At 42.9% G+C, this 25,838-nt stretch overlaps 3 protein-coding genes across 4 annotated transcripts; 1 reads left to right on the forward strand and 2 right to left on the reverse strand.

Annotated features, from left to right (window-relative positions):
- Positions 1-520: 520 nt before the first annotated feature.
- CCDC96 (coiled-coil domain containing 96) lies at positions 521-5,656 on the reverse strand. Its single transcript, XM_053242905.1, has 2 exons — positions 4,559-5,656; positions 521-1,432 (listed from the first exon to the last, which is right to left on the reverse strand). Exons 1-2 carry the CDS (start codon positions 5,654-5,656, stop codon positions 887-889), a joined length of 1,644 nt encoding a protein of 547 aa, XP_053098880.1. The 3' UTR covers positions 521-886.
- Positions 5,657-5,757: 101 nt separating this feature from the next.
- On the forward strand, positions 5,758-10,454 carry TADA2B (transcriptional adaptor 2B). Of its 2 annotated transcripts, none has more exons than XM_053242906.1 (2): positions 5,758-6,171; positions 7,497-10,454. In XM_053242906.1, exons 1-2 carry the CDS (start codon positions 5,902-5,904, stop codon positions 8,487-8,489), a joined length of 1,263 nt encoding a protein of 420 aa, XP_053098881.1. In that variant the 5' UTR covers positions 5,758-5,901; the 3' UTR covers positions 8,490-10,454. The 2 variants fall into 2 exon arrangements, with proteins under 2 accessions (XP_053098881.1, XP_053098882.1); XM_053242907.1 differs by having other exon boundaries at positions 5,758-5,946.
- Positions 10,455-17,666: 7,212 nt separating this feature from the next.
- GRPEL1 (GrpE like 1, mitochondrial) lies at positions 17,667-24,472 on the reverse strand. Its single transcript, XM_053242909.1, has 4 exons — positions 24,318-24,472; positions 19,863-20,022; positions 19,263-19,344; positions 17,667-18,424 (listed from the first exon to the last, which is right to left on the reverse strand). The coding sequence occupies exons 1-4, from the start codon at positions 24,389-24,391 to the stop codon at positions 18,078-18,080; spliced, it is 663 nt and encodes a 220-aa protein (XP_053098884.1). The 5' UTR covers positions 24,392-24,472; the 3' UTR covers positions 17,667-18,077.
- Positions 24,473-25,838: the final 1,366 nt, after the last annotated feature.

Below are 25,838 nucleotides of genomic sequence, written 5' to 3' on the forward strand. Positions count from 1 at the left end.
ACACATGTGGGTGCTGCAGTGGTGGGGAGGTTCTCTGCCACACATCTTCCTGGCACACCCATGCTTTAAGATGTCAGCTTGTATGTATGCTTGACTTGTTTCTTTAAGCCTCTGGTAAGTGACCTAAAGAATGACCCAAAGCTGGCTTTGGCTTCAGAGATTTGACAGCTGGAAATCCCTGACAAATTTAATGGAGGTGTAGGGAGATTTTCAAGGGTGCTGTTGGGGAATGCTGTAAGGTTGTCCAGGTGGCATCTATCCACCTGGACAAACTTATCTTATCATGCTTTTAGCCCAGACAACTCCTAAATCCTCAGTAGGAGGGAATTTCACTCAACTTGAAAATACCTCCTGCTACATGCCATCAGTATGTAAGCTATGGTTTCCACTGGAGTGTGCAGAATTGAAGCCAGCAGACTAAGAGAACCTGTTTCCTGATGTGTTCCTACAAAAGTGATAGGTGCTAAGCCCTGATTCTGATGAGAGTTCGGCAAGAGCACAGCATAACTTTCTGCCTGAGTTAATTGGTTATTTTCAGTTTATTAATCCATGGCCTCCACCAATAACATGTTGAAATAATACAAAAGAATAAAACTGCATTTTTACCATCTCTGTGCTGAGAGAGTACAAAGAGGTATATAAGATGTATTTAACAGGGAATGAATTTTGATAAATATAAAAGAATGCACTAAGACTGCAAAATACCCTTTCTTTCAATGACAGCAATGGGGGAGGTGGGTAGAGTGAAGGATCAAATATGTAAAAATTAACTTGTATACAGCTACATGCACAATAGAGTATACATTAGGATCTAACAATGTGCAATTTAATATTTTACTTGTGCACAGAAAAACACCTTCCCACTTCTGACATTCAAATCAGCCATTTAGACTGGCAGAAAAGAGTTTACCCCACTGATTTTCTTCTTGACTCCTCTGCAAGCAAGGGAGAGGCCAGCATGGCGACGTTTCAGTATTTCCAGCCTCTGCTTCAGTGTTTCAGCAGCCTCTACCTTACTCTCAAAGTCCCTCAGTAACAGTGTATTTCCAAGTAAGCCACATCTCTGGTGAAGTTTCTGGTTGTCTATTCGCAATCTATCTCGAGCCTGTTTTGTCCTCGTTAGATGATCTCTCTTTTGGGCCACGAGAGCTTCTACTGCCATTAGCTGAGCCTTTTGTCCTTGATTCTCTCCTTCCACAAACTGCAGTTTTTCCTTTAGCTGAGTCAGGACTTGCACTGTGTTGGTGATCTTCTTCCGGAGCTTCAGAAGCTCCTCATTGCGCTCTTCAATTTTCTCATTGTAGGTCTGGTTCTCTATCTTCAGCTGCTCAAAGTCTATTAAGTGAAGTCCTTCTGCCAACTCCTCTTGGGCTTTTAAGCTTGCTTCAAGTTTCTGGATCCTGTGTTTCAACTTTATATTTTCCAGACGAACCTAGAAAATTACAAAATTGGATACATAAGAGGCTTATAAAATGTTGAATGAGCTAGAGAGGTAATAGGTTCTTTCATAACTAGAGCCCAGATCACCACACGAAGCTGACTGGCAGTAAGGTCCACTGTTTCCTTTAAGGTGTGTGTGTGCTCACAAGCTTTCTGATGTCTGCTCAGTTAATTTTAGATCCTACTCAGTTTGAATTAGGAAGGCCCCACTCTGAATACATGTGCATACAGAGTGCCTTGATATTTCCACCCAGAAAAAAACTCATTCCGCACAGAGATGAACAAAATTAGAGGGACCACTGGTAGGGTCAGAACTAGATGTAAAATTTCTGGAAGTGTTATTTTAAAAACCCAGGTTTTTCTGGGTTTTTTCTTCAGAAAATAGAACTGTTGGGGGAAGCTGAAATATGCAGTATTTTTTAGTACCCTTGTCAAGTCACATTGTTTCTTTAGGAGCATTTATGTATAACCTGCCAATTGAAGAGTGGGATGAGCACGTTCATTCTGTGTATCCCCAAACAGCAGGGACGAGCTTCCCATCACTTTTAGAAAAAGCAAAGCGGGGGGGGGGGATAAGACTTACTGAATACAACTTTACCACATGAAACTTTGTCTAATCAGTCTCATTTTCTGAACTGTCACTATCAGCAGTTTCTGCTTCTTTTGATGCTTTATTTTATCATAATGACTTATTAAAATTGAATTGCCTAGATTGAGACAAGCCTCTCTACCTTTTCACATGTTCATTTATTTCTTGATCTGGCATATTTCCAAACTTAAGACCAAATTATTTCACATACTGCAGAAGATGGAGGAACCTGAAGCAAGCAAGAAGGCAGAGTAAAGGCCACAACATGTTCCTTATATGAAGATATTTGAACACCTTTTCTTAAATTAGGCATAATTCCAAAAGAAGCTTCCATAACCAATTTTTCAGAAAAACATATATTCTGAATTTTTCCAGGCCTGCACAGCTTTAGTCAGGACTGACAAAAGTATCTAACTGTACAACTGCTTTCAGACAGGGTTCCAGAGGACCTGTCACTATGTGTGTCTGTGTCAGAGAAAAGCAAGGGCAAAGAATCATGTGCAGGACTAAATATTTTCTCCCATTTCTCTGAACGAGCTCCCAACTCCGAATAAAAATCTAGAAAAATAGAGTAGGCATTTAGAAATGCTAGCAGTTCTTTGAAAATTATCTTAGGAATGCATGATAGGTGGCAGAAGAGAACACATAGATCTGTGTATCACAAACGAGGCCTATAGATACCAACTCAGAAGATACTTCTGACTTCCAGGTAAGCATGCATAAGGCTGCAATCTCAGAATATCATAAAGAGTCAGCCTGTAGTCAAACAGTTGGAAGTATGGTTATAACTGGAACAACGCACATCTATTCCAATCCTGTTCTGAACAGAAACCTTATTCAAAACTTGAACAGAAGTTTGGGCCCTCTGAGTCCTAAATGAAGGATCTTGCATACAGGAAATCTGTATTGACTACATTGACCAAAAGGGATTTTCAAGGCTATCCAATGAGTCGGCCAAATTGATGAAATATGTGCTTGGTATTTGTAATAAATCAGGCAAACAATTTGACCTTGCATGATCTGTCTGTCCATCATTCTACAGACTTGCTTCTGGAGCACAAGAAACTCCAATATATTATTATTATTATTTCTTGTTTACACAGTCAGACAGGTGTTATTGACTGGTTTGTTTTATCCAGACATCGTCCTTCCCAAGGACCTGGGATGGCTGAATTTTATCATCAATACTGTTGGTTATTATAGATATCGTCACAGAATATAGGCTGTTCCCAGTAAAGTTGCTTTTTGTAATTGGCTGATGGTGATTTCTGTGGCTCCTATGGCGCTGAGGTGCTCTTCAGGTTGTTTTGGAATTGCACCTAAGGTGCCAATTACCACTGGGATTATTTTGGTCTTTTTCTGCCACAATGTCTCACCATTGATTAACTGTGTACTCCACATGCTCATTGCTTTTTAAATAAATATCTGAATGTTTTTGCTGACACCAGTTGTTTCTAAACATTTTAGTATCCATGTGTGACGCAAATGAGTCGAAGGCTTTCTTGTAGTCAATCCATGCAACGCTTAGATTTGTTTTTCTTCTCTTGCAATTTTATTTATTATTATTATTATTATTATTATTATTATTATTATTATTATTATTATTAATTTACTTACATTTATATCCATCTCTTCGTCCAAGGAGCCCAGAGCGGTGTACTACATACTTGAGATTCTCTTTCACAACAAGCCTGTGTTATATAACAGTATATAACACTTTGCAATCATCCTTTCTGCAAAAGTTATCAAAGTGGCTTACATAGAATAAGACAGCTTCTTGTCCTCAAAAGGCTCACAAACACAAGGGAAAAGTCAGCAACAGCCAGTGGAGAGGGTTGGATAGGGCCAGTTGCTGTTCTTTAGTCTTCACTTTGAAAAGTGTCTCTTTGTGCCGAGAATTAAGATGGAATTTGAACAACAGGACCTTTAAGAGGTGTGTAGGAATTAGCCCAGTTAAAAGTACAGCCCCCTCAATTGCTCTGTTGATGATTTCACAAAACATTTTATTTACTACTTTTGTTTATGTACTGCCCATCCTAAAATAAAGCTATTTCAAATATATTTTAACTGGTTTTATGCTTTAACTTATTAAAACCACTTAAGTAGTATTAAAAGGCTGAAACGATGCATCTTGATGGCTCTCTAATCTTGAAAGATTATAAACCTTATCTACAGGTGTCTTCCATGACCTAGGCTGACAACTGCACAGGCCAGATCCCAACTAGATGAACTGGTGCCACTCAAAGATTGTTGAAAGTTCTGTTTGTTAATTTAGATTTGTGGGGTGTGGGAAAGCATAAAGGAGTGATTAAATCTAAAGAATGTGGAAAATGAAATCCTTATTTGCAGTTATCTAATTTGGAGGATGAGCAGTTTTGTGAATTTCAGAGCAACTTCAGCCAACATCAAGAAGGGCAAAGGTGGCAAAGCACTAATCTAATATACCTCAGGAAGGTATAGGCAACCATTCTGTTAACAACAAATGAACTGAGAATTTAGCTGTCCAGAATATGAGCCCGCTTGGCTCACCTCCGTCATCTCTTTTTCCTTGCTCTGCTCTCTCGATTGGATCAGCTCCACTTGCTTGATGGCAGCCTGCTTGCCTCCCAGCCGCCGCCCCATGGTGTACACAGCCACGTCCTTCTTGGTAGCCAGGTAGGTCTTCCACTCAGCATTCACAGTGGCCAGCTTCTCCTCACAGGTCCTTTGGAGGGCATCTATCTGCCTCTGATACCAGGCCATCTCCTCCGTCTGCTGGTTCCGCAGCTCCTCCAGCATAGCTAAGTAGCGGTTGTAGCGCTGCTCTTTGTCCGAGATGTGCTGCTCCAGCTCTGCCCGGGGAAGCTCCTTGGCCTTGGCCTTGTTCAGCAGGTCAGCCAGCTTGCCCTGCAGCTTCGTGTTGTAATGGCGCAGGCGGCTCCGCTCCGACACCAGCTGCCGGTACTCCTCCACCAGCTCGGTCCGCTGCCGCTCTTCTTCGGCCAGGCGCGCCTCGACCTCCTGCTCGGTCTCCCCCGGTTCCTCGAGGCTCTCCTCGTCTTCGGGGCTGTTGGGCTCCGGCGACGTCCTCCTGATGCTCTCCAGCTCCCGCAGGCTGACGCTCAGCCGGCGGCTCAGGTCGACACCGATCTGCAGCGGCTCCGGCTCCAGCGGCTCCCCCTCGGCGAAGGACACGCTGGTAGGCAGCGCAGGCACCAGGAACGCGCTGGAGGGAGCCTCCTCGGGCCCCTGGGGGAGCTCCTCTGCCGCAGCCGCCGCAGCCGCCGCGTCCTCGCCGCCGCTTTCATCCTCCGCTGCCTTCCCCTCCTCCTCCTCCTCCTCCTCCGCTGGCGATGGTTCTTGGCCCGCGATTGCTCCCTCCAGGGGCGCCGGCGCCTCCTCCTCCTCCGCCTGGCCGTCGCTCGCCTCCTCCCCTGCAGGCGGTTCTTCGGTGGGTTCTTCTCCTGGCTTCTCTTCTTCGGCGGCCGCCGTCGCCTCCCCCTCCGCTGCCGCTTCCCCCTTGACCGGCGACTCCTCAGCAATGGGGGCAGCGACGGCAGAGGAGGAGGGGGAGGCTTCTACGGCCTCTGGGGTCGCCGCATCTCCGGGCGCTTCGGCTGGCTCGGGAGAAATCGGCTCCGTCTCCATACCTGCCCGTTAGCGACGATGGAGACCGGCTACCGCCGCTCTCCTTCCATCAGTTTTGACCCGTCTCTATGGCAACAAGACTCCACGCGCTCAACCAATAAGCAGCTTGGGGAAACCCATTCTACGATTTGAAGCTGGTTGGCCTTTCTCCTTTGGCCCTCGAAGGAGCCAATTAGCTCTAAACTGCTCCCTGTCGCAGTTGCAGACGTCAGCTCCGCGCCGGCTCTGCTTGGAGGGGAGGCAAGATGGCGGAGTTAGGGAAAAAGTATTGCGTGTATTGCTTGGCTGAGGTGAGCTCGCTGCGCTTCCGTTGCACCGAGTGCGCCGACATCGAACTCTGCCCCGAATGTTTCTCGGCGGGTGCCGAGATCGGCCCGCACCGGCGCTGGCACGGTTATCAGCTGGTGGACGGCGGGCGCTTCACGCTTTGGGGTGCTGAGGCCGAGGGCGGCTGGAGTAGCCGGGAGGAGCAGCTCTTGCTGGACGCTATCGAGCAGTTCGGCTTCGGCAACTGGGTGAGGAGGAGAGGAGCGCGGGTGCTGCTTTCCAAGCGTCTTCCTTAGCTGGATCTGCCTTCCTGAGGATGTGTCTATATAGGTCCCCGAGACGCCTTTATCTGCGACTCTAGCTCAGGGTGGTTCATTTGAAATGGTGCGGCTGAATGTTTTATTTCAGGCTATCCCGGATATTGGGTTGACAGCCTCTCCGGTTCATATATCAAATATCAGTGGCTTGTCCCCTTTGTCTTGAGAAATAGAGAAAATTCACGGAGAATCTAATGCAAACGAATGAAAAATATTTGCAGATTGGTGAGCCAAACTGCCATTACCTCTGGGTCTGTGATTTTAATTTGGAAACGCTCTTTTAGCAATAGCAATAGCACTTACATTTATATACCGCTCTATAGCTGGAAGCTCTCTAAGCGGTTTACAATGATTTAGCATATTGCCCCCAACATTCTGGGTACTCATTTTACCGACCTCGGAAGGATGGAAGGCTGAGTCAACCTTGAGCCCCTGGTCAGGATGGAACTTGTAACCTTCTGGTTACAGGGCAGCAGTTTTACCACTGCGCCACCAGGGGCTCTTTTAGAAGTTATATTTCTCTTAAAATGGAATAGCAAATTTAATTTTACAGTCTAGATGGCTGTCTGTCTCTTACTCAAAATAATTCGTATGCCTCAAGTAAAAAGGCCAGAAAATGGGCATGGACTGAATGTCTGCAGTGCTGTGTGCTAAGAAATATTTTCTTACAAATACTATATTTTCATAACCCTTAGAATAAGATTTTAGTCTTTTAAAGTTAATTGGCTTTTCTTGGAATAGCAAGGCCGGACTTTTCTGTGGTAGCAAAAATATTCTAATTGTTCTGGAATGTCCAGTAACACTGGTCAGTCAAACTGGTATGGACAGATTGAGTTAAAAGCAAGCTGAATAAAATATTTTCTTTCCCTACTTTAAGACAACTCTACAAATGTTCTATTTTGCTAAAGAACTCCACTTTCATTTGTTTCATTGCCCAGAAACATAGGTTTTGGGTGGTGCAAATACAGTATGCTAAGTAAAATAAAAATAGAGAAAGGAATGGATATAACTGCCTTGTTTGTGATTTTTTTGTGAATACAATAAACTGCTTCTCCAGGATCATCTTAGTTGAAACAAATCTTGTCATTCTGAAGTCTGCAGCTATGTACAGAATAATGTGAAGTGTCGTTCTCTAACTTTGAGGAACTACATTGTATGCATGCATGCGTGTGTGTGTACATTGAATACATATATAGGATGTTCTTGTAAACAATTATTTTGAGACTTGTTAATGTTATGAACTCTTTTTATTCTAGGAAGATATGGCTGCTCATGTTGGAGCATCACGGACTCCTCAGGAAGTGATGGAACACTATGTAAGCATGTATATACATGGTAATCTTGGAAAAGCCTGCATTCCTGACATAATCCCAAACAGAGTAACGGATCACACCTGCCCAAGTGGTGGACCACTTTCTCCAAGCCTAACAACACCTCTGCCACCTCTAGACATATCAGTTGCTGAACAGCAGCAGCTGGGATACATGCCATTTAGAGATGACTATGAGATTGAGTATGACCAAGATGCTGAGACTTTAATCAGTGGCCTTTCAGTGAACTATGATGATGATGATGTAGAAATAGAATTAAAAAGAGCTCATGTGGACATGTATGTAAGAAAACTAAAGGAGAGGCAGCGGCGAAAGAATATTGCTCGTGATTACAACCTAGTTCCTGCCTTTTTAGGGAAGGATAGAAGGGACAAAGAAAAACCTTCAAAACGCAAGATCACAAAAGAAGAAAAGGAGCTGAGGTTAAAACTGAGGTCTCTCTATCAGTTTATGTCTTGTAAAGAGTTTGATGATTTCTTTGAAAATCTGCATAAAGAGAAGGTACTTCGAACCAAGATTAGGGAACTGCAGAGGTATCGACGGAATGGAATAACAAAAATGGAAGAGTCAGCAGAATATGAAGCAGCTAGACACAAACGAGAGAAAAGGAAAGAAAATAAAAATATTACTACTTCTAAGAGGGGCAAGGAAGATGGTAAAGATGGGGAATTTGCTGCAATTGAAAATCTACCTGGCTTTGAACTGCTATCTGACAGAGAGAAAGTACTTTGTAGCTCTATTAACCTAAGTCCAGCACGATATGTGACTGTTAAAACTATCATAATTAAAGACCATCTCCAAAAAAGACAGGGTATTCCATCAAAAAGTCGTCTTCCTAGTTACTTAGATAAAGTACTCAAGAAAAGGATTTTGAATTTTTTAACTGAAAGTGGTTGGATATCCAGGGATGCTTCTTGAATCTTGTGAAGCTGCTTTGGAATAGCATCAATATGAACAAAAGGCCCATCATTGGTCAAAATAGTCTGTTACTTTTCTCTGATTTCTTTAAAACCTAGGATTTCTCCTCTAAAAGCTTAAAATGCTCAACCTAACTGGATTCTTCTGTGATAGATCATGCAAATGCTCAATTTCTTACCCTCACAGGTGAGGAAGCTGCCTTAAAACACCCGTTGTAGATGAGGTGGCTTGCTTATCTATTGGCTAATGTATCAAAGATGAGATGTGGAACCTTGATACTAGCACTGAGCTCCAGCTCTGCTGTAGAAGTTGTTTATGAAGGGAAAAGACCTTCAGCTTACAGTTTGGACATAGTGCTAGCTGAGGCAGCAGCTTTCTGCACACTTACTTGGGTGTAGTCCCATTGGCTTCAGTGGAACTTGCTGTTGACTAAGCCTGTATAGGAGCAGACTGTGTTTTCTTTTTCTAAATCTTATGTATTAAAAGTCGAGGCATTGAGAAATTAGGATCTTTTGGTGACTCTCCCTAGCTATGAACCAGTTCTGTTCTTTGGCACATACATGTATCTTGCTAGACTGGCAGCAGAACATATGGAATAGCAAGGAAAGAGGGCATAATATGGTTTGCTCATTTGCTTGAGAGTGCAATAAGCTGATCAGTTTTTAGAATAAACTGGTTTTACTATGTTAAGTGCAGACCCATGAAAAGCCTTGGCAAGGACCTGGCCTGGGATAATTCAGGAGCTCTGGTGTGTGTATTAGTGTTGCTTTCCTGTAATGATAAAAATACTGTGAGGAATCTCAAGAGTATTTCCCTTAAAACTGAAATTAGTGCTAGGCTGAAATCAGTTTCAGTGAAACTTGAAGTTTATTTGGAGGAATGATTGGGGCTGCAGGGGACAAAACTATCCTCTTTGTCTGCATGTTCCTGAGGTTTCAGGATACTGGTGGCAGCAGCATGAGCAGCCTTTTTAATTTATCCTCACTGTTGCATATGTGCAGACAAGAGCAGTGCTGCCAGCCAAAATCCTCACCCCACCCCACGAATGCACCAAGGAATAATGTGACATTGTGTATAACTTCCCAGTGCACTCGGGGGGTGTGGGTGGGGTGTGAAATGCAGTTTCTAGTGCAGCTGCCACCTACACAAGCAAAGCATTAAAGCAAGTTTTATTTTTTAAAACCCTCTATTACCGCTGTTAGTAAATCCCTCAAAACTCTGAAGATGGTTGCCCTTGTGAGAATACCGTTGTCTAGTTCACCACTTGTGAACTAGACAAAGAAAGCAGGGGAACTTTCAGACCAGCAGTAAGTGGAAATCTCTTGCACAGATATAGTTTGGATCACATGTGCTATGTTGCAGTGGGGCTTACTGCACGGCCTCATGATGTGTTTAGGGCAAGCCTGCACCACTTATGACCAAGCAAGACAAACTTATTTCACCAGAAATGTGCAGGGGCTTAACAACCCCCCTTGGGTTTCAGTCTAAGGCAAACAAACAGAAAAGGGCAGAGGAATTTTCTGAGCACCTAGTGGGCAGTGGTTGGGTTTGTGGGTTTTGAGTTTGTGCTGGCTTGGTTTTGGACAGTGTCTCATGTGCTGTCACAGACAGAAGAATAACTGGCAAATCAAGATATGAGCTATTTGGTCTGCAAGGTGCTGTGGCAATGACTTCTGTCAGCAATTGGATCCAAAATAACTTCACTACAGCCACAATCTAGAGATTTTTCTGCCTCTATCTTCGTAAGAGCAGCCCTTCCTGCACAATCCTACAAGCTGTTTTTTTTAGGTGTGAAGTCTCTAAAAGCAGTTCTTACTATGTGATCTAGACTGCAAAATTTGAAAGCACCTCCAGAAACATTATTGTAATGCTTAAAAGACGTTTTTACTCTACTATCATCACTGGAGATTGTGAGCCTTACTTGTTACTGAGCTTGTTTGCAAATAAAGTTTCTCTGGGCCTTAACACATAGGTCTTTACCTACCACTTGTAAAGCACAACCATAAGTATGTTTACTCAGCAGCTCCATTAATTTTAATGGGGCTTCCTCATAAGTGTGCTTTAGTGTATTCTCAAAATGCTGTTTATGCAGAGCTGACCTATACATAATGTAGTATTCTGGACACTTCCACTTCAAATTACAGGCAATGGATTGCAATTCTTCATTTCCATGTAACAAACCAACACACTATGGGTTTAGCAGAGCCTTCTTCCTGCTGTGCTAACTTGGGAAGGGGTTACAGAGGCCCACACTGCAGCATGTGTAGATCCAGCCTCCATCTGCCATAGGTAGTCTGTTTGCATACATTTTTGTAATCATTTCATTAAGTACTCACGGGTAATGTGTTTAATCTCTAATTTTTAAAACTTCATACAGCCGTGACTAGGTAGTTCTGGTACATTTTCTCTCCAGCAGAACTAAAATTGTAATGGTGTGGAGATCACTGCCCTTGAGGAATGTGTTCTTTTCTCAGTATCTGTTTTTTCAGATAGGTAAGGGCTTAACTGACTCACCTTTTATACATTGTTTAATACTACACTTTGTTTCAACAACAGTTCTATGCTCTGATCACAAGCTTCAAGGTGTTGTATGTTACATAAAACAACTTGAGATTTTGGACCAAATTCAGAGTTAGGCATGCAAGTGTCATTGTTTTTCAATTAGACTTGAGCCTATGGAATGGGACAATTTATTTGTTACATTGGTGTGTTCCTAGGAAACCTTGTGTAGCTTGAGAAGAGAGTCTTAAGTTCTACAAGAGTGCCATCATCCAAGCGTTTAACCTGTTTTGCTCTAGATCCATTACTGGGTATAGTCTGTGCTTCCACAATTATACTGGCATGTACTAGATCAATATATTTGATTTGGGTGAAAAGCTTTATACTTTTGTTAGCCCTTTCTTGTTGCCTGAAGAACAACTTTGGTGCTAAATATAACTTATTGATGACCTAAACAAAATGTTTAGATGTTTGAATATTTATTATACTTCTGCAAAGGCTTTTACAGTGAGCATTTTTACATGAAAGCAAACATTCCTGCAAAGCCTCTTTACAAAAAGTTAGTGAATAAATATTTTAATGTTATTCACTATTTAGAACTGAATTAGTTTTTTTGGCCTACAGGGACTAAAATTACTGGAAATAAACATTTCCCTCTTATTTTTCAACTAACAAGACTTCAACAGCTGCTTGTATAAATAAATTTGATTTAATATTGAGTACAGAATTATTTCTTATTGCAGACCAGGTGTAAATATATAAAATATACCCCATAAGCCATATAGATTTTAGAACAAGCACATCATATAATTTTGAAAGCACGAAACATACTCATGTGCTGTGAAGAACAAAGCCAAGTTTATAACTTTTCATCTGCACTTTGAACATCTGACTATACTAATTTTGACATCACTTATTACCTTTGCTATTTTGCGGGTTTCTGTGAATGTTCTGGGAACACCAGATGCTGTAGCATTATTGAAGCTAAGCAGTTATGGAACTAAACAAAGGCTGAATTGGAGATCACTACAAGTCGATATAGGAGTGAGACTTCTTATACTTTAAAATATACCCCATTTACTTGTTCAGCAAATCAAATCGAAGGTCTATTGATAGACACAAGCTATTGTGTGTTCTGACAAGAACTAGTAAGAATGAGCCTCAGGCTCTTGTGCACTCACTCCACTTCTTGTACTTAAGGGGGATCCCCAAAAGAGGGGATTAGAAGCTTCAATCTGCTGGTTGTTATAAACTTCCAAATATTGGAAAACATGATTTATATAAACCAGGCTATCAAGTTTTCATTTTTATACCACCCATCCTTAAATAGCTCAGGGCAGTTTACATTAAAAATTCAAACCATTTAAAATATTAACAAAATAGGAGTTATTATTAACAGTTAACTATTATTAAAAGCAAGGATGAAAAGTTGGGTATGGCTCTCTTGAAGGCTTCCAAAGATAAGTCTCTTATACATATTTTATTTATTTTATTTTTACATTTTATATCCCGCTCTTCCTCCAAGGAGCCCAGAGCAATGTACTACATACTTAGGTTTCTCGTCACAACAACCCTGTGAAGTAGGTTAGGCTGAGAGAGAAGTGACTGGCCCAGAGTCACCCAGCTAGTATTATGGCTGAATGGGGATTTGAACTCAGGTCTCCCCGGTCCTAGTCCAGCATTCTAGCCACTACACCACGCTGGCTTGGCTATAGGGAGCATGTTCTACAACCTAGGGATGACAAGTGAGAAGGCCCAATCCCAAGATGCTATCAGATTATTATTATTATTATTACATTTATATCCCGCTCTTCCTCCAAGGAGCCCAGAGCGGTGTACTACATCCTTGAGTTTCTCTTTCACAACAACCCTGTGAAGCAGGTTAGGCTGAGAGAGAAGTGACTGGCCCAGAGTCACCCAGCTAGTATTATGGCTGAATGGGGATTTGAACTCGGGTCTCCCTGGTCCTAGTCCAGCACTCTAACCACTATACCACGCTGGCTCTCTGCTGGCAGACTTCTCCTAATAATCTTAATGAGTGGTGGGGAACTTGGAGAAAGGTGCTCTCTTGGATAACTTGGGCCTAAGCTTTAAGGGTTTAAAGGGGAAAAAAAAAAATTCCTGGAAATATACTGGCAGCCAATGCAGCTATTTAAGAACAGGCATAACATGGCCTTGCCAAGTTACTCTCAAAACCAATTTGGCTGCCATATTTTTGGACTAACTGAAGTTTCCAAACTGTATACAAAGGCAGCCCTAAAGAGAGCACAGTGCAACAGTGCAGCCTAGAGGCCACCAGCTGGTGCACCACTGTTCTGAGGTCATTCTCTTAAACAAACAGGCTTATCAACTGAAACTGGTGAGAAGCATTCTTGGCCATAGCCTCCACCTGAGACACCAGGGTGAGACCAGGATCCGCGAGCACTCCCAAACTATATACCTGTTCTTTCCAGAGAGTATAACCCCATCCAAAAAAGGAGATTCTGTCCCATTCTCCAGATTATGACTCCCTATAATGAGCACCTCCATCTTACATATTATCTAGCCCATTACAGCCTATTGGCAGGCATTTAATGTCATTTCCTGATAATAATGACCTGGAGAGATCTGGGTATCATCAGCACAGACGTAACACCCAGCATCAAATCCCCAGTGACCTCACCCAGTAGTTTCATGTAGATGACAGAATGGAGCCTGAGAGACTCCATATAACAGCTCCAGTTTCAAAGAGCAACTGCTGCCAAGTGCCAGCAGTGCGCCCTATTCCCAAATCCCTTTCACCAAGAGACCTAGAAGAGGTCTATTCACTGCCTCCTTCAAACAAGCAGACATCCTAGCCCTGCTCAGTGAGGCATTCGTGATGTCAACTAGGCCAACATCAATAACCTCCCTGCAAGATGATATCAACCATGTTGGACAAGGATCCCAAGAACAGGTTGTATGCCATATCATTATAAGCTGTTTGTCCACATCCTCAGGAGTCAAACTGCAACGGATCCAATCTAGTTCCACAAGAGAGATTCCTGGACAACCCCACAACTGACCTGCAGGAATACTGATGTCCAGGTCAGCCTGAATGTGACATATTTTATCTGCAAATAACTCTTAAGTGTGTTATAGTGAGACATTATTTCCAGGAACATTTGAAATGGGGGGCTTGAATTAGACCGACAACCCGGAACAGCTCTGCTGGACATGAACTTGCAGATGTAATACGTGCAAAAGAAAACTGCTTCCTTGTTGCATGCATTGCCATGGCATAGGCAATTGGGCTCTATGCTTATTGAATTAAATGAGAGTCCTCCATTTGTCTAACTTGCTGCTTCAGCTCCTGTATACTAAGGAGGTCAGAGAGGACACTGAGGGGCAATTGTGTCTACTGACTTGGTGAGTTCCATTCTAGGTACCTCCAGGGCATCAACAGAATCACTGACAGAAAAACAGGTTGCTCACCTGTAACTGATGATCTGGAAGAGATCCGTTGTATTCATAACAATGGGTTCTGCGCCTGCGCAGTGACCTCACGGACCGATTAGCTAGCTCCTCGCTCCGCCCCTAACTGCCCTGCACGAGACCGTGCTCTTCTTATCCCTGGCAGTTGGGGCGTGTCTCTTTCAGTTTCTGGTGGACCGACAGTCTTCTTCTTTTTTTTTGAAACCCAACCTGGTCCTGCTCGAAAACCGTGGGGAGGTCTGGGCGGGTCTTATGAATACAACGGATCTCTTCCAGATCATCAGTTACAGGTGAGCAACCTGTTTATCTGGATAGTGATCCGTTGCATTCATAACAATGGGTGATTAGCCAGCTGCTGCCTTGGTGGTGGGCAGTATCTACGGCAGGACCCTCTTCAGTACACTCCGCCCAAACTCTCCTTCCTTTGATTGTCGCAGGTCCACTGCATAATGCCGAATGAAGGGTTGGTTTGACGTCCAAGTCGCTGCTTTGCATATATCCTTCATCGATACACCGGCCAAGTCCGCTGCAGAGGAGGCATAGGCTATCGTAGCGTGAGCTGTGATAGTCCCTGGTGGTACCTTGCCTTGCGCAGTATAAGCTAGCTTTACTGCCTTCACAATCCACTGAGCCAACCTCTGTCGTGAGACCGGCTTTCCCTTAACCGAGCCCGTGTACAAGACAAACAGTTTCCTAGTCCGTCGAATAGACTTAGTGGCGTCCAAGTAGTATAGGAGCGCCCTACGGACATCCAGAGTATGCATCTCCTTTTCTAGCCGTGATTCTGGGCTCTGGAAAAATGTTGGAAGAATTATATCCGCATTAATGTGGAAATCAGACGTTATCTTGGGGCGGAACTTCGGATCCAGCCGAAGAGAGACCTTATGCGGAAAAACTTGCATAAATGGTTTGTCCATTCTAAGAGCAGCTAGCTCACCTACCCTCCGTGCCGTCGTTATCGCTATTAAGAAGGCTGTCTTAATGGTAAGACGACGTAAGGAGGCCGTTGCCATAGGTTCAAACGGCGGCTGAGTCAGCGCCTGTAGCACCAAAGTCAAATCCCACTGCTGATGTGGGCGCCGAATTGGTGGGTACAGATTATTTAACCCCTTCAGAAATTTCTTGCATTCCGGATGGGAAAACACTATCCTGCGAGGAGGATTAGCGAGGAGCTAGCTAATCGGTCCGTGAGGTCACTGCGCAGGCGCAGAACCCATTGTTATGAATGCAACGGATCACTATCCAGATCCAATTGTAAAACACTCCAAGGCCTCTTGGAATCCTATTGGATGCAGAGCCTTCTTGGGCAGACAACTCTAATAGGTCCACCATGCCTGCAGGGGCCAATCATGATTGTGAGAACAACCTTAACCAGGAAGTGGACCATCCATGACAATGGGGAAACTACAGGGGGCCCACCCACGGAACACTATCCTGATCTGAGCAAAAGACCAAATCCATTGTGTGACCAGCAATATGCCTCACATAGGAACACAGGAAACTGCCATATACTGAGTCAGACCATTGGTCTATCTAGCTCAGTATTGTCTTCACAGACTGGCAGCGGCTTCTCCAAGGTTGCAGGCAGGAATCTCTCTCAGCCCTATCTTGGAGAAGCCAGGGAAGGAACTTGAAATCTTCTGCTCTTCCCAGAGCGGCTTCATCCCCTGGGGGGAATATCTTGCAGTGCTCACACATCAAGTCTCCCATTCAGATGCAACCAGGGCAGACCCTGCTTAGCTATGGGGACAAGTCATGCTTGCTACCACAAGAGATAGGCCCATAGTTGTCATGGCTGCTATAAACTCCTGAGATGAATCAGAAAAGCCAGTCCCAAGGTGGACATTGAAACCACCCACCACCAGGGTTCCCTCTAACAGGGATTGCCAGATGTTGTTGACTACAACTCCCATAATCCCCAAGCAAAAGCCACTGCAGCTGGGGATTATGGAAACTGCAGTCAACATCTAGGAATTCCTGTTAAAGGGAACATTGCCCACCATCAAAATGGGTGATTCCAACACCAACTCTGCAACCAGTTCAGGGAATCTGTTAGGCAGCAGGGTGGAAGGTACATCAACAGAATCCCCAGTCTATACTGAATCTCGAACCTAATATATACACACTCAATATTGAGTCAGTTCTCTCACAGGAATCTTGGTAAGGGAGATGATGTTCTTATGGACCAGAGTCACTCCACCACCCCCACCCACTTCCTCTAACCTGCTCTTAGTTCAATCTTATTCTGAACCAACCTGGCATTTCAGAGGAGTGCGATTAAGTTCTGTGGTAGTTGAAATTTCTTCCTGAGGACTGTGAGCTAACAGAGCAGCCAAAAGGGAAAAATTAAGTTACTGGTCTCTCTTCCCCGTAATGGCTTGCTGAACTGCCAATGCCATATCCCTTGTTTCTTACCATTACTGGAATAGCTGCCCAAACCTCACTGACTCAATCAGTCAGGATCTGATCAGATATAATAGGAAACTGAAGCTTCTTACAAGCCACAAATTGAATCTTCCTATTGCCCCTTGTGGAAGGGGAAGCATGCAAGCCCAAGGTTTGTGTCTATTTGCTGTGACATCTGAACTAGTCCTCAGTGTTACAACATTAAATTTTGGCTTTGTTTCCAGTAGATGTCAACAGAAATATAGAAGAGAGTATTGTAAGAAAAAGCAAGCAGTGTCACATTCTTGTTCCATCTCACTTATCTGCAGTTCAAGAACAATATAACTACCAGGATTCCACAAATACAGTCATCAGCAGTGATCAGAAATCTCTTCCTGACAACAACACTAGTGGACAAGCACAAAGCAGAGGGCAGTCCACCATGCATCATAGGTAATTCAGAATGGAGGAAGAGTGGTCTTGCTTTGGGTCAAGCAGACAAGAAATACCCTCTCCCTCCTATCAGGACTGCATCAGGACTGGGGGCAGGGGGCAAGGAGAAGGATTGAGGGTGACCACACATTCTAGCTTCTGTCAAGACCAGCTAAAGGTCTTGGATTCCCTTCCAATGCAAATACTGGCCAGAATTCAACTACATTATACAGACACTTAATAAACTTTGTCAAAGGGTCCTTTGCTTTAGGTTTATGTAGCCATGATTGTGTAATAGTGGTTACTACTAAATTCTGGAAGAGGTTGGAAGTATTTCTATAAAATAGTTGTGTAAATTCAGTGTAATGCAGTTATTAGTTGTGTTTCATGGGAACAAAAGCAGTTAAGTAGAGGTTAGATGGGTGTTCTATGTTCACAAAGGAATGAACAAAAAAATAAAAAAATACAAATTTGATGACGTTACTGCAGAGAGATAATACATGACACAGGAAGTTAAAAGGCTTTCATTCTAATCAGTCAACACTGCATTATTGCTTAATTACAATGCAGAAAACCCTTTAAATAATTGTACTATTATATACAGATGACTCATACTTATAATTCATACTACTCACTTTGTCGGCCCTCACATTATCTGTTCATTTTGAAAACATGTTTTCAGTGTTGCTTCATTAGCATTGCTGCCCCACGGACTGTTTAGTTTAAGCTCCCATATCTCTAAACCATCATTAAGTTTAGTCGATCCTTATCCAGTTATCTAACAGTTGTGTGGCACATTAATTATTTTGGATTATACTGCTAAGGTTCTTTTACAACACCTACCAAGGCAGGCCTCAATGTACGGCCATGCAACTTATAACCAACCTTAGAAACTAAAGCAACAGTGCCAGGTTCTTTTCCATCCATGGGAACATGAAACAATGCTTCGTGTTCATAGGGATCAAACTTGGCTCCAAGAGGATTTAGTTTAATCAAGCCATGTTTTCTGAACACTTTTTGAATCTGAACTTCTGTCATGGCAAGACCTTCATAGAGGTTTTTCAGATGAGGATTTTCATCCTTTAGTTCCTCTTTGGGAACACTCTCAGTTGCTTTTTCCAGAACATCGGCAACTTCTAATAAGTCCTTGCAGAAACTTTGAATTCCTAAAGCAAAAAACCACAATAAAATTCCAGTCAATCCTTACAGTGTGTTAACATATCGACTGTAACAGAAAACAATTGTTTTATATTTTTTTGAAGAAAGCAAAGTTCAGGGAGGTATGCATCCAATAGTTAAGATATGATACCATAGATTGAGAAACAAAATTATTTAACTGAGGATCTCAGTTAATTCAGCTACATCTGAATTCAGCTTGTAACAATGTAAATTAATGGGAATGTGCATGGATGTGTAAGAATTGGCACAGAAATCTTATGGCAGAAAAACTAGTATACCCTTAAATCTTTTCAGACTTAGGACCCACCTTTAACCTCAACCTGAAGTATGAAACCCACTTATTAGTTTAGAGTGATTGAGTGTGAGCATGTGTGGGGGGAGGGAGGGATGCAGAATGACCAGATACAAAGGACAGCAGGGCTCTTCTATATTTAATAGTTGTATACAAGAGGGACATTTTGCAGGTGCTGTTTGTCACACAGGGGTGAGAAAATGTGTACCTGCTAAAATTCCTTTTCGTAGCTATTAAAGATAAAGATAAAGATAGACACAGTTCTCCTTTGTATTTGGTCTCCTTTTTCTTTTCTCTTCCCCGCCCCCCACATCTCTCTTTTATACTTAAAAAATGTAAATAGGAAGATGCATCTCACCTGTGGCTCCCAACCCACAAGCGGAAAACAATATTCAAAAGAAGTACTGTCTAGGTATTTCAGTCTTTAAACAGCAAGATTAGTGCATGATTTAGATGAGTGGCTGAATCATCCATGAATTTCCAAGATTCAGTCTTCATTCATACAGTGCTTGTACAAACAAGTCTACACTTACCATATAACTTTGCTTCTTCTACCAATTTCTGAGTCCTTTGCCGTAGATTTTCTGCATCTGCCAGGGCACGTTTATATTTTTCCTGGAAACCAGAACAATTTGCTTCAGAAATTTGATTTTCTGTTACTCTCAAAAATGACAAGAAATTATTTGGTTTGCTTTACTCCAGGCCTTTCCAACTCATGGTCATTACCCTATTACCATTGCATGGGCCGAGGCATAGAACACACTAATCACGTGTTGCTCCCTATGTGTGTGGCCCCAGGATCAGTTTGCCTAAATCGTGATAAAACATTAAAACTTAGTCACAACTCAAATCAGTTTTTTGTTTGACAGGTTATATAGTAAAACATGACAATTTCCCTTTAGAAAGAGATGACAGCATCAGGCTTCAGTTCATGTAGAGGGGAATTTGAGGGCTATGTACAAAGCTCAGAAGGATCTCGAGACACTTCAGTTGATGTATACAATACATTTTTGTAGTCTTCCCTTTCTGACACTAGCCCTTAAGTTCTGATTAAAATACTAAAAGCAATTTGAGTAGAAGACTCATCCACTAAATAGTCCAAGGAATATGCAGATAAGCCCAAGTATCCTTACGGTCATTTCTTTTAATTGCTCTTCCAGTTTGGTCTTTTCCTCTTTTAATATCTTTGCAGCAGAGTCAGGTTTTTGTTCACTGGGGCTGTGATTTGGCTCTTCTTCCAAGTTTGGTCCTGTGCTTTTCTCCTGTGTCATTGTGCAAAGCCGCAGAGAAGTCCTGAAACAACATGATTAGTAGAGGTCAAAAAAATGTTTAATGGGGATGTCATGACCTTCATCATAGTCACGACCTTCATCATAGTGTTCCATACAATGGGGATGTCTCCTAAAAATAAATTGTTCTGTTCTCACCAAAAAGTGATTACAAGTCACCTGCCTTTTTGTTTTTGGCTGAAATCTGCTCATATGCAGCTGAAACCAAGGCTTAAAATTCCTATTTGTCCATGTCCCTCAAAACAAGCAGTAGCCATGTTGGCTCTGCTGTGACATCATCGCTGCTGTCTTTCTTTGAGGCCTGGTCATCCTGAGTATGGAGAATGATTTCTAGAAGTAATCTGACCAAAAACAGTGATCTTGAAGACTAAAGAAGGTACAAGTGTTGTGTACCACTGTGCAAAGGCACACAGAAAAGCACACTGTAGGATGAGGGTGAATGTGTACATGTACCTACAGAAAAAAGCAATGGAAAGCTTGGGATGATGCAGTGTGAAAAGGGGTTCAGTGAGAAATGTGTTGGGTCATGACTATTTCAGTGTTAGTACAAATAAATTATAAAATGTTTATCTTCTGATATTATATTTTTGGTTTTTTCTACCCCTTTTAAAAAAGGAGAGCAACAGTGTGGAGAAGCGTGGGGATTAACAGTTTCACAGGAATAGCGATGAGGGGTGTAAAGACCATAAGGTGTATTCAAACTAGTTTTATAACTCAAAAAGCCTCCACTCCACCAAAAGTCACCCTGTTATATGGCATGCCAATATAAGGGAAAATTATTTCTATTTGGTTTTTCTGTCTTTTTTTTTTAAGACCTGGGGGAAAACAACTGTGCAGAGAAGTGGAGGTGAACAGTGCCTGTTCCCTGTTTTGTTTTTTTGCGCTTTACCCCTAGTAACAGTTGGTTACCAGTGTTTCCTCTAAGGTGTGCACATGCATACATACTGCCTTGATACAGCCACCCAGAACAAAATTCATTCCATACACAGATGAAAAAACATGAGCGAGCACTGCTGGTTACTTACTGCCTTTCGAGTTATAAAACTAGTTCAAATACTAACCTTATGGGCTTCACTCCCTTCATCCCTATTCCTATGAAACTGTTCACCCCCATCCTTCTCTACACAGTTGCTCAAAACGCCTCAGGATCTTATCTTTAATAAACTGCTATTGCACCATTCCTGTTTCCTTCCTTCCTACCCACTGGTGTGGTGCTTTTCCGTCCTGTGTGCTTCTGCCACTAGTACTGGGGAACAGTATCTACATGATATATTACAACATGAGTTGTAAACAAGAGGTGGTTCTTTTTAGTGGCACACAGAAAGAGCAAGAGAACTCCCAACAGGATGACACTAGCCATTTCATTTTACAAGAGTAGCTTTAAGTTGTTGCCTCAAACACAAAGTCTTGTTGCACTTAGGTTGAGGTTACTAGGTCTCAAGATTTAACCTAGTTTCAGGATTTTATCATCCTCCTCAGGGTCTTTAGGGCTGGTAATTGCATTTTAATTGCATCCATCTCTTACATTTTTATTCCACCCTTCCTCAAAGGAGTTCTGGATGGCATACCTTTTCTGTATGAACTCACCTTTTATTCGGACAGCCATTCATATCATAGTAATTCAGGTTGAGCTACCATTAGCACACACATGGAGCTGCCTTGAATATTGCTTAGAAACTTCAATTAGTCCAGAGTGTAGCAGCCAGACTGGGGTTTGCTACACAAAGCATACCACTCTGATATCATACCATCTGCATTGGTACTAATTTGTTTCCAGGCCCAATTCAAAGGCACTACTTTAAAGCCCTAAATTATCTCTGGCCAGGATAGCCAAAGGATCACTTCAGCCAAGTTGTGCATGTGGTCATGTCAACATCAGAAGTTCTAATTCATGTTCCTATACTTTCAGGAGAAAGGCAAGTGGGCATGAGCAACACAGCCTATTTGAATGTGGTACCACAAGTCACAGCTCACATTTTAGCAAGTGGTAAAAATGGATGAAATCATAGCATTTTAGAACTTAAATGTATCCTGGAGGTCTTCTAGTCCTTTCCTGTTCAGCTAAGGGAATTGCTACAGTATCCTTAACAGATGGCTGTCCAGCCACTGTTTGAAAACCTCCAGCAAGGAGAGCCTACCACTGCATGAGGCACCCCATTCCACTGTCAAACAGCTCTTACAGTTAGAAAATTCTTCCTAATGTCTAGCATAAATCTGCTTCCTTGTTATTTCAACCCACTGGTTCTAGTCCTGCCCTCAGGAGCAACAGAGTACAAGTCTGCTTCTTTTTCTGTGGAAGCTCTTCCAACCCCTATCACATTCCTCCTTAGTCTTATCTTCTCCATACTAAACATACCCAGCTCCTTCAACTGTTCTTCATAGACCTTGTTTCTCAGCCCCCTCACCATCTTTATGGCTTCCTCTGAACTCACTCGTGTTTCTCAATTCTTAAAATGCAATGCCCAGAACTGGACACAGTATTCCCAGTGAGGCCTGACCAGTGCAGAATAAAGTGGAGTAATGACTTCTCATGATCTGGATCCTACACCTCTGTAAATGCAGCCAAGGATTGCATTAGTAGTTGTTTAAGGAGCTGCAAAACACTGCTGGCTCATGTTCAACTGACTGCCCATTAAGACACTAGGTGCCTTTCACAGGTACTGCTGCCAAGCCAGGTCTCCCACATTTTATACTTGTGCTTTTGATTTAACTTTGTTATTTAGGAAGCCCTTTGTATAGATATAGTTGTAGCATGGTAGATTTTATCTGTTGATGCTGCTGGTTTGTTCTTTGCAATATTGCTGATTTATGAGCTTGCTACTGTTTTTTATGTTTTTAAAGATTTTTGTGTGCAAGTGTAAGCCAGCCTTGGGACCAAAATTGTGGGTTATGCAATGCAATAATCCTGCATGATTATAAAAAGGTAGAAAGAGCAGCTTGATTTTTAAAGAAGTCATGACAATTTCCACCTCTTCTTCTTCAGCAATAGTTTGATCTACTTAGGAAAGCTGTAGATCTCTTTTCTTAAACTTTGACTGGTTTACCATATGTCAAGGTTGCTTTACCGCTGGGAAATCCATTCTGGAAGCATAGGAGGGACCTATTTTTCCCCTTTCTAATGCTTATTGTGCAGTCTTTCAGAATTCACCCAGAACAGGACTGAATGATTATTGAACCCTTGGCCCAAGAATCAAAGTGAGTTGCAGAGAAATCATAATTGAATGCTTTCACTTATGCATAGTTGGGTCACATACATATAAACACATCTGATTAGCTGTAAAATCTCATGAATATTAAAATATTCAAGTACACTACCCAAGAAACTTAGAGCTGGCTCACACATGCATCTTCATCAAGTGAAGACAGTTAAACATGAACTATGATAGATTAAACCACAGATAGGACTTTCATATCATTGTACACAATGTTTTCCAACTGAATGAGTGCATAGATTTACGATGCAACTCTGATGATGTATATGCACATATGAATCAGTCCCAAAAGTAACAGTTAGCAGTTCACACAGATTTGTAAACTTTACTATAACAAACTTTACGTCAAGCCAGACTTCTGACCAAAAAGCCAGTTACTAGGGAAATGTGAAGGACGGTGCAAAGCTGGATTCCTAGCTACTTTAAGAGAAGCATTTGCAAACTGGACTACAAGACACAGTCTCTCATTCGATCCCTGAGAAGCATTACTCTAAATGAAATCCCTTCTGAAAGGTTAAGACAAGCAGTTTTCAAAAAGCAGTATTTGCACAGCAGGTTTAAAAAGAACGTCCACGCCGTCCTGATAGGGAAAAGGCGGGCCCAAAGAGTTTAAATAAATTAATAAGAGATTCCCTCGAAGGGTCGCAAATGATAAGTAGTGGCGGGGCAGTTAGCGCGGTCTAGACAAGGAAAGGCCAAGACCAGGTGCTCCCTCTCCCCCTGCGGAGGGCCAGGCAGCTCTCGAGCCGGCCCGAAGTGTGCGGGAGGGAAGAGCCACTCGAGAAAAATGGCTCCGGAGGCGGCAGCAGCATGAGAACGAGTTCGTGAAGCACATGTTGCCGGCCTGGCATAGGCCGTCCCGGCCCGCCCACTGCCCGGAAAACTTGCACGGTCGTCCAGACACCCAAGTAGTGAGCGGCTCTTCCCTCAAGGATACTCCCGGGGCTAGCCCGAGAGCCGAGCCTGCCTTCCCCGCCTGCCTGCCGAGCAGTCCTGGGTGGGTGCCCGGCCTGGGCCTCGCTTTGCATCGACCATACTCGGCTCCCCGAAGGAGAGCGAATGGGCTGCTCCTGCTCTTCTTTCTTACCGCCCCGGCAGGAGAAGGGAGGCGCGCACCGCCAGCCCCATCAGCCGCTGCGTGCCTCGGACAGCCGCCGCCATAGCTTCGCTTTTGCCTCGAAGATTTTCCCTGAAAGTCCAACGGAAATTATCTCAATCCAATCAACGGACAGCTCAAGCGGGTTTGGCGGGCCACTCAGCCAATCAGCAACGCTCTTTAGAGCACGTGTGTGTGAGGAGGCATGTCCCCGTTGGGCCTGCGGCAATTTGGGTACAGAGCTTCCTGTCTAGAAAGGAAACTGGTTACACCACTGCTTTGGCGGAAGAAAGCTTGGTTGACGAAGACGGGCGCGTGGGCGGGGCCTAACAAAGGAAAGAGCTGCGATAGACTTTTTAAAAAAGTATCTAGGGTTCTTCCAAGTCTTTGCATATAACCCTTATTAATGCTCTAAAACTGAAGCTTCTCCACTCGTGGGGGGAAAAGACTTCACCTCACATGAACTCCAATAGAAAATCCACCCTTACTGGAGCTTTTGGAATAAATTATGATGATAGTGATTGATGATAAAAGCATCTTGACAACTCAAATTTGCTCTCTATATAGGACCCGTCTCTACCAGTTAGGACCCGAGCACCATTTCTTTGGGCCCAGTACAAATACGCCCAGTTGCCCCTTGCCCCCCTGTCCCATATACATACAATCTAATGAGTCTTGAAATAAATTATTTCTGAAATTATATTTTCTACATTTCAGAACTATAGTCCACATTTTATTTTATTTATTTATTGTTAAATTTATATACCGCCTTTCATTAAACAATCCCAAGGCAGTTTACAGCAAAAATTTAAACACAAGATGGTAAAAAAGACACAATTAAAATATTAAGTGAAAAATATTAAACAAATCTGATTAAAAATTTAAAACAAAAGCATAAAAGCAATACAGAGTATAAAGAGCAGCAGCAGCGAATCAAATAAATGCCTGGGCAAAAAGCCAAGACTTTACACTCTTTCTAAAAGCTGTGATGGAGACCAAGGAGCGAATAGCCACTGGGAGAGCATTCCAGAGTCTGGGGGCAGCAACAGAGAAGGCCCTGTCCCACATGCACGGCAACCGAGCCTCCCTCATTGTCGGCACCTGGAGCAGAGCCCCCTCAGATGACCTTGTCAAGCGGGCAGTAACCCTTGGGAGCAGGCAGTCCCTCAGGTATCCTGGGCCCAAACCGTTAACACAGGCTTTTCTATGCCCCCAAAACACCGCCTTTCCTTTCCTTTCCTTTCCTTGCCTTTCCTGTTTGATTAACATTCAGCCTGAAGAAAAGTAGAATTTGAAAACTCACTGACTATTTTGTCATTTTTTGGTTGCTTGCTGGCCAGTCCTAACAAACAGGAAGCTGCCATATGCTGAGACAGACCATTGGTCCATCTAACTCAGTATTGTCAACACTGACCCGCAGTGACTACACAGCAATGACAACACTGGCTCTCTAGGGTTTCAGACAAGTGGTGTGTTTTGTGTGTGTTTAAGATACCATGCCTCTTGGTATCT

This window comes from Hemicordylus capensis, chromosome 4 (genome assembly GCF_027244095.1).
Source record: "Hemicordylus capensis ecotype Gifberg chromosome 4, rHemCap1.1.pri, whole genome shotgun sequence".
In the NCBI taxonomy this organism is placed as follows: Eukaryota; Metazoa; Chordata; class Lepidosauria; order Squamata; family Cordylidae; genus Hemicordylus; species Hemicordylus capensis.

Coding starts and splice junctions, on each gene's coding strand:
- CCDC96 (XM_053242905.1), bottom strand. CDS start 5,656: ATGGAGACGGAGCCGATTTCTCCCGAGCCAGCCGAAGCGCCCGGAGAT. Junction 1,433..4,558: donor AGGAAAAAGAGATGACGGAG/GTGAGCCAAGCG, acceptor GTAATTTTCTAG/GTTCGTCTGGAAAATATAAA.
- TADA2B (XM_053242906.1), top strand. CDS start 5,902: ATGGCGGAGTTAGGGAAAAAGTATTGCGTGTATTGCTTGGCTGAGGTG. Junction 6,172..7,496: donor AGTTCGGCTTCGGCAACTGG/GTGAGGAGGAGA, acceptor TTTTTATTCTAG/GAAGATATGGCTGCTCATGT.
- GRPEL1 (XM_053242909.1), bottom strand. CDS start 24,391: ATGGCGGCGGCTGTCCGAGGCACGCAGCGGCTGATGGGGCTGGCGGTG. Junction 19,345..19,862: donor AGCAATTAAAAGAAATGACC/GTAAGGATACTT, acceptor TCTGGTTTCCAG/GAAAAATATAAACGTGCCCT. Junction 18,425..19,262: donor AGAAGAAGCAAAGTTATATG/GTAAGTGTAGAC, acceptor TTTTTGCTTTAG/GAATTCAAAGTTTCTGCAAG.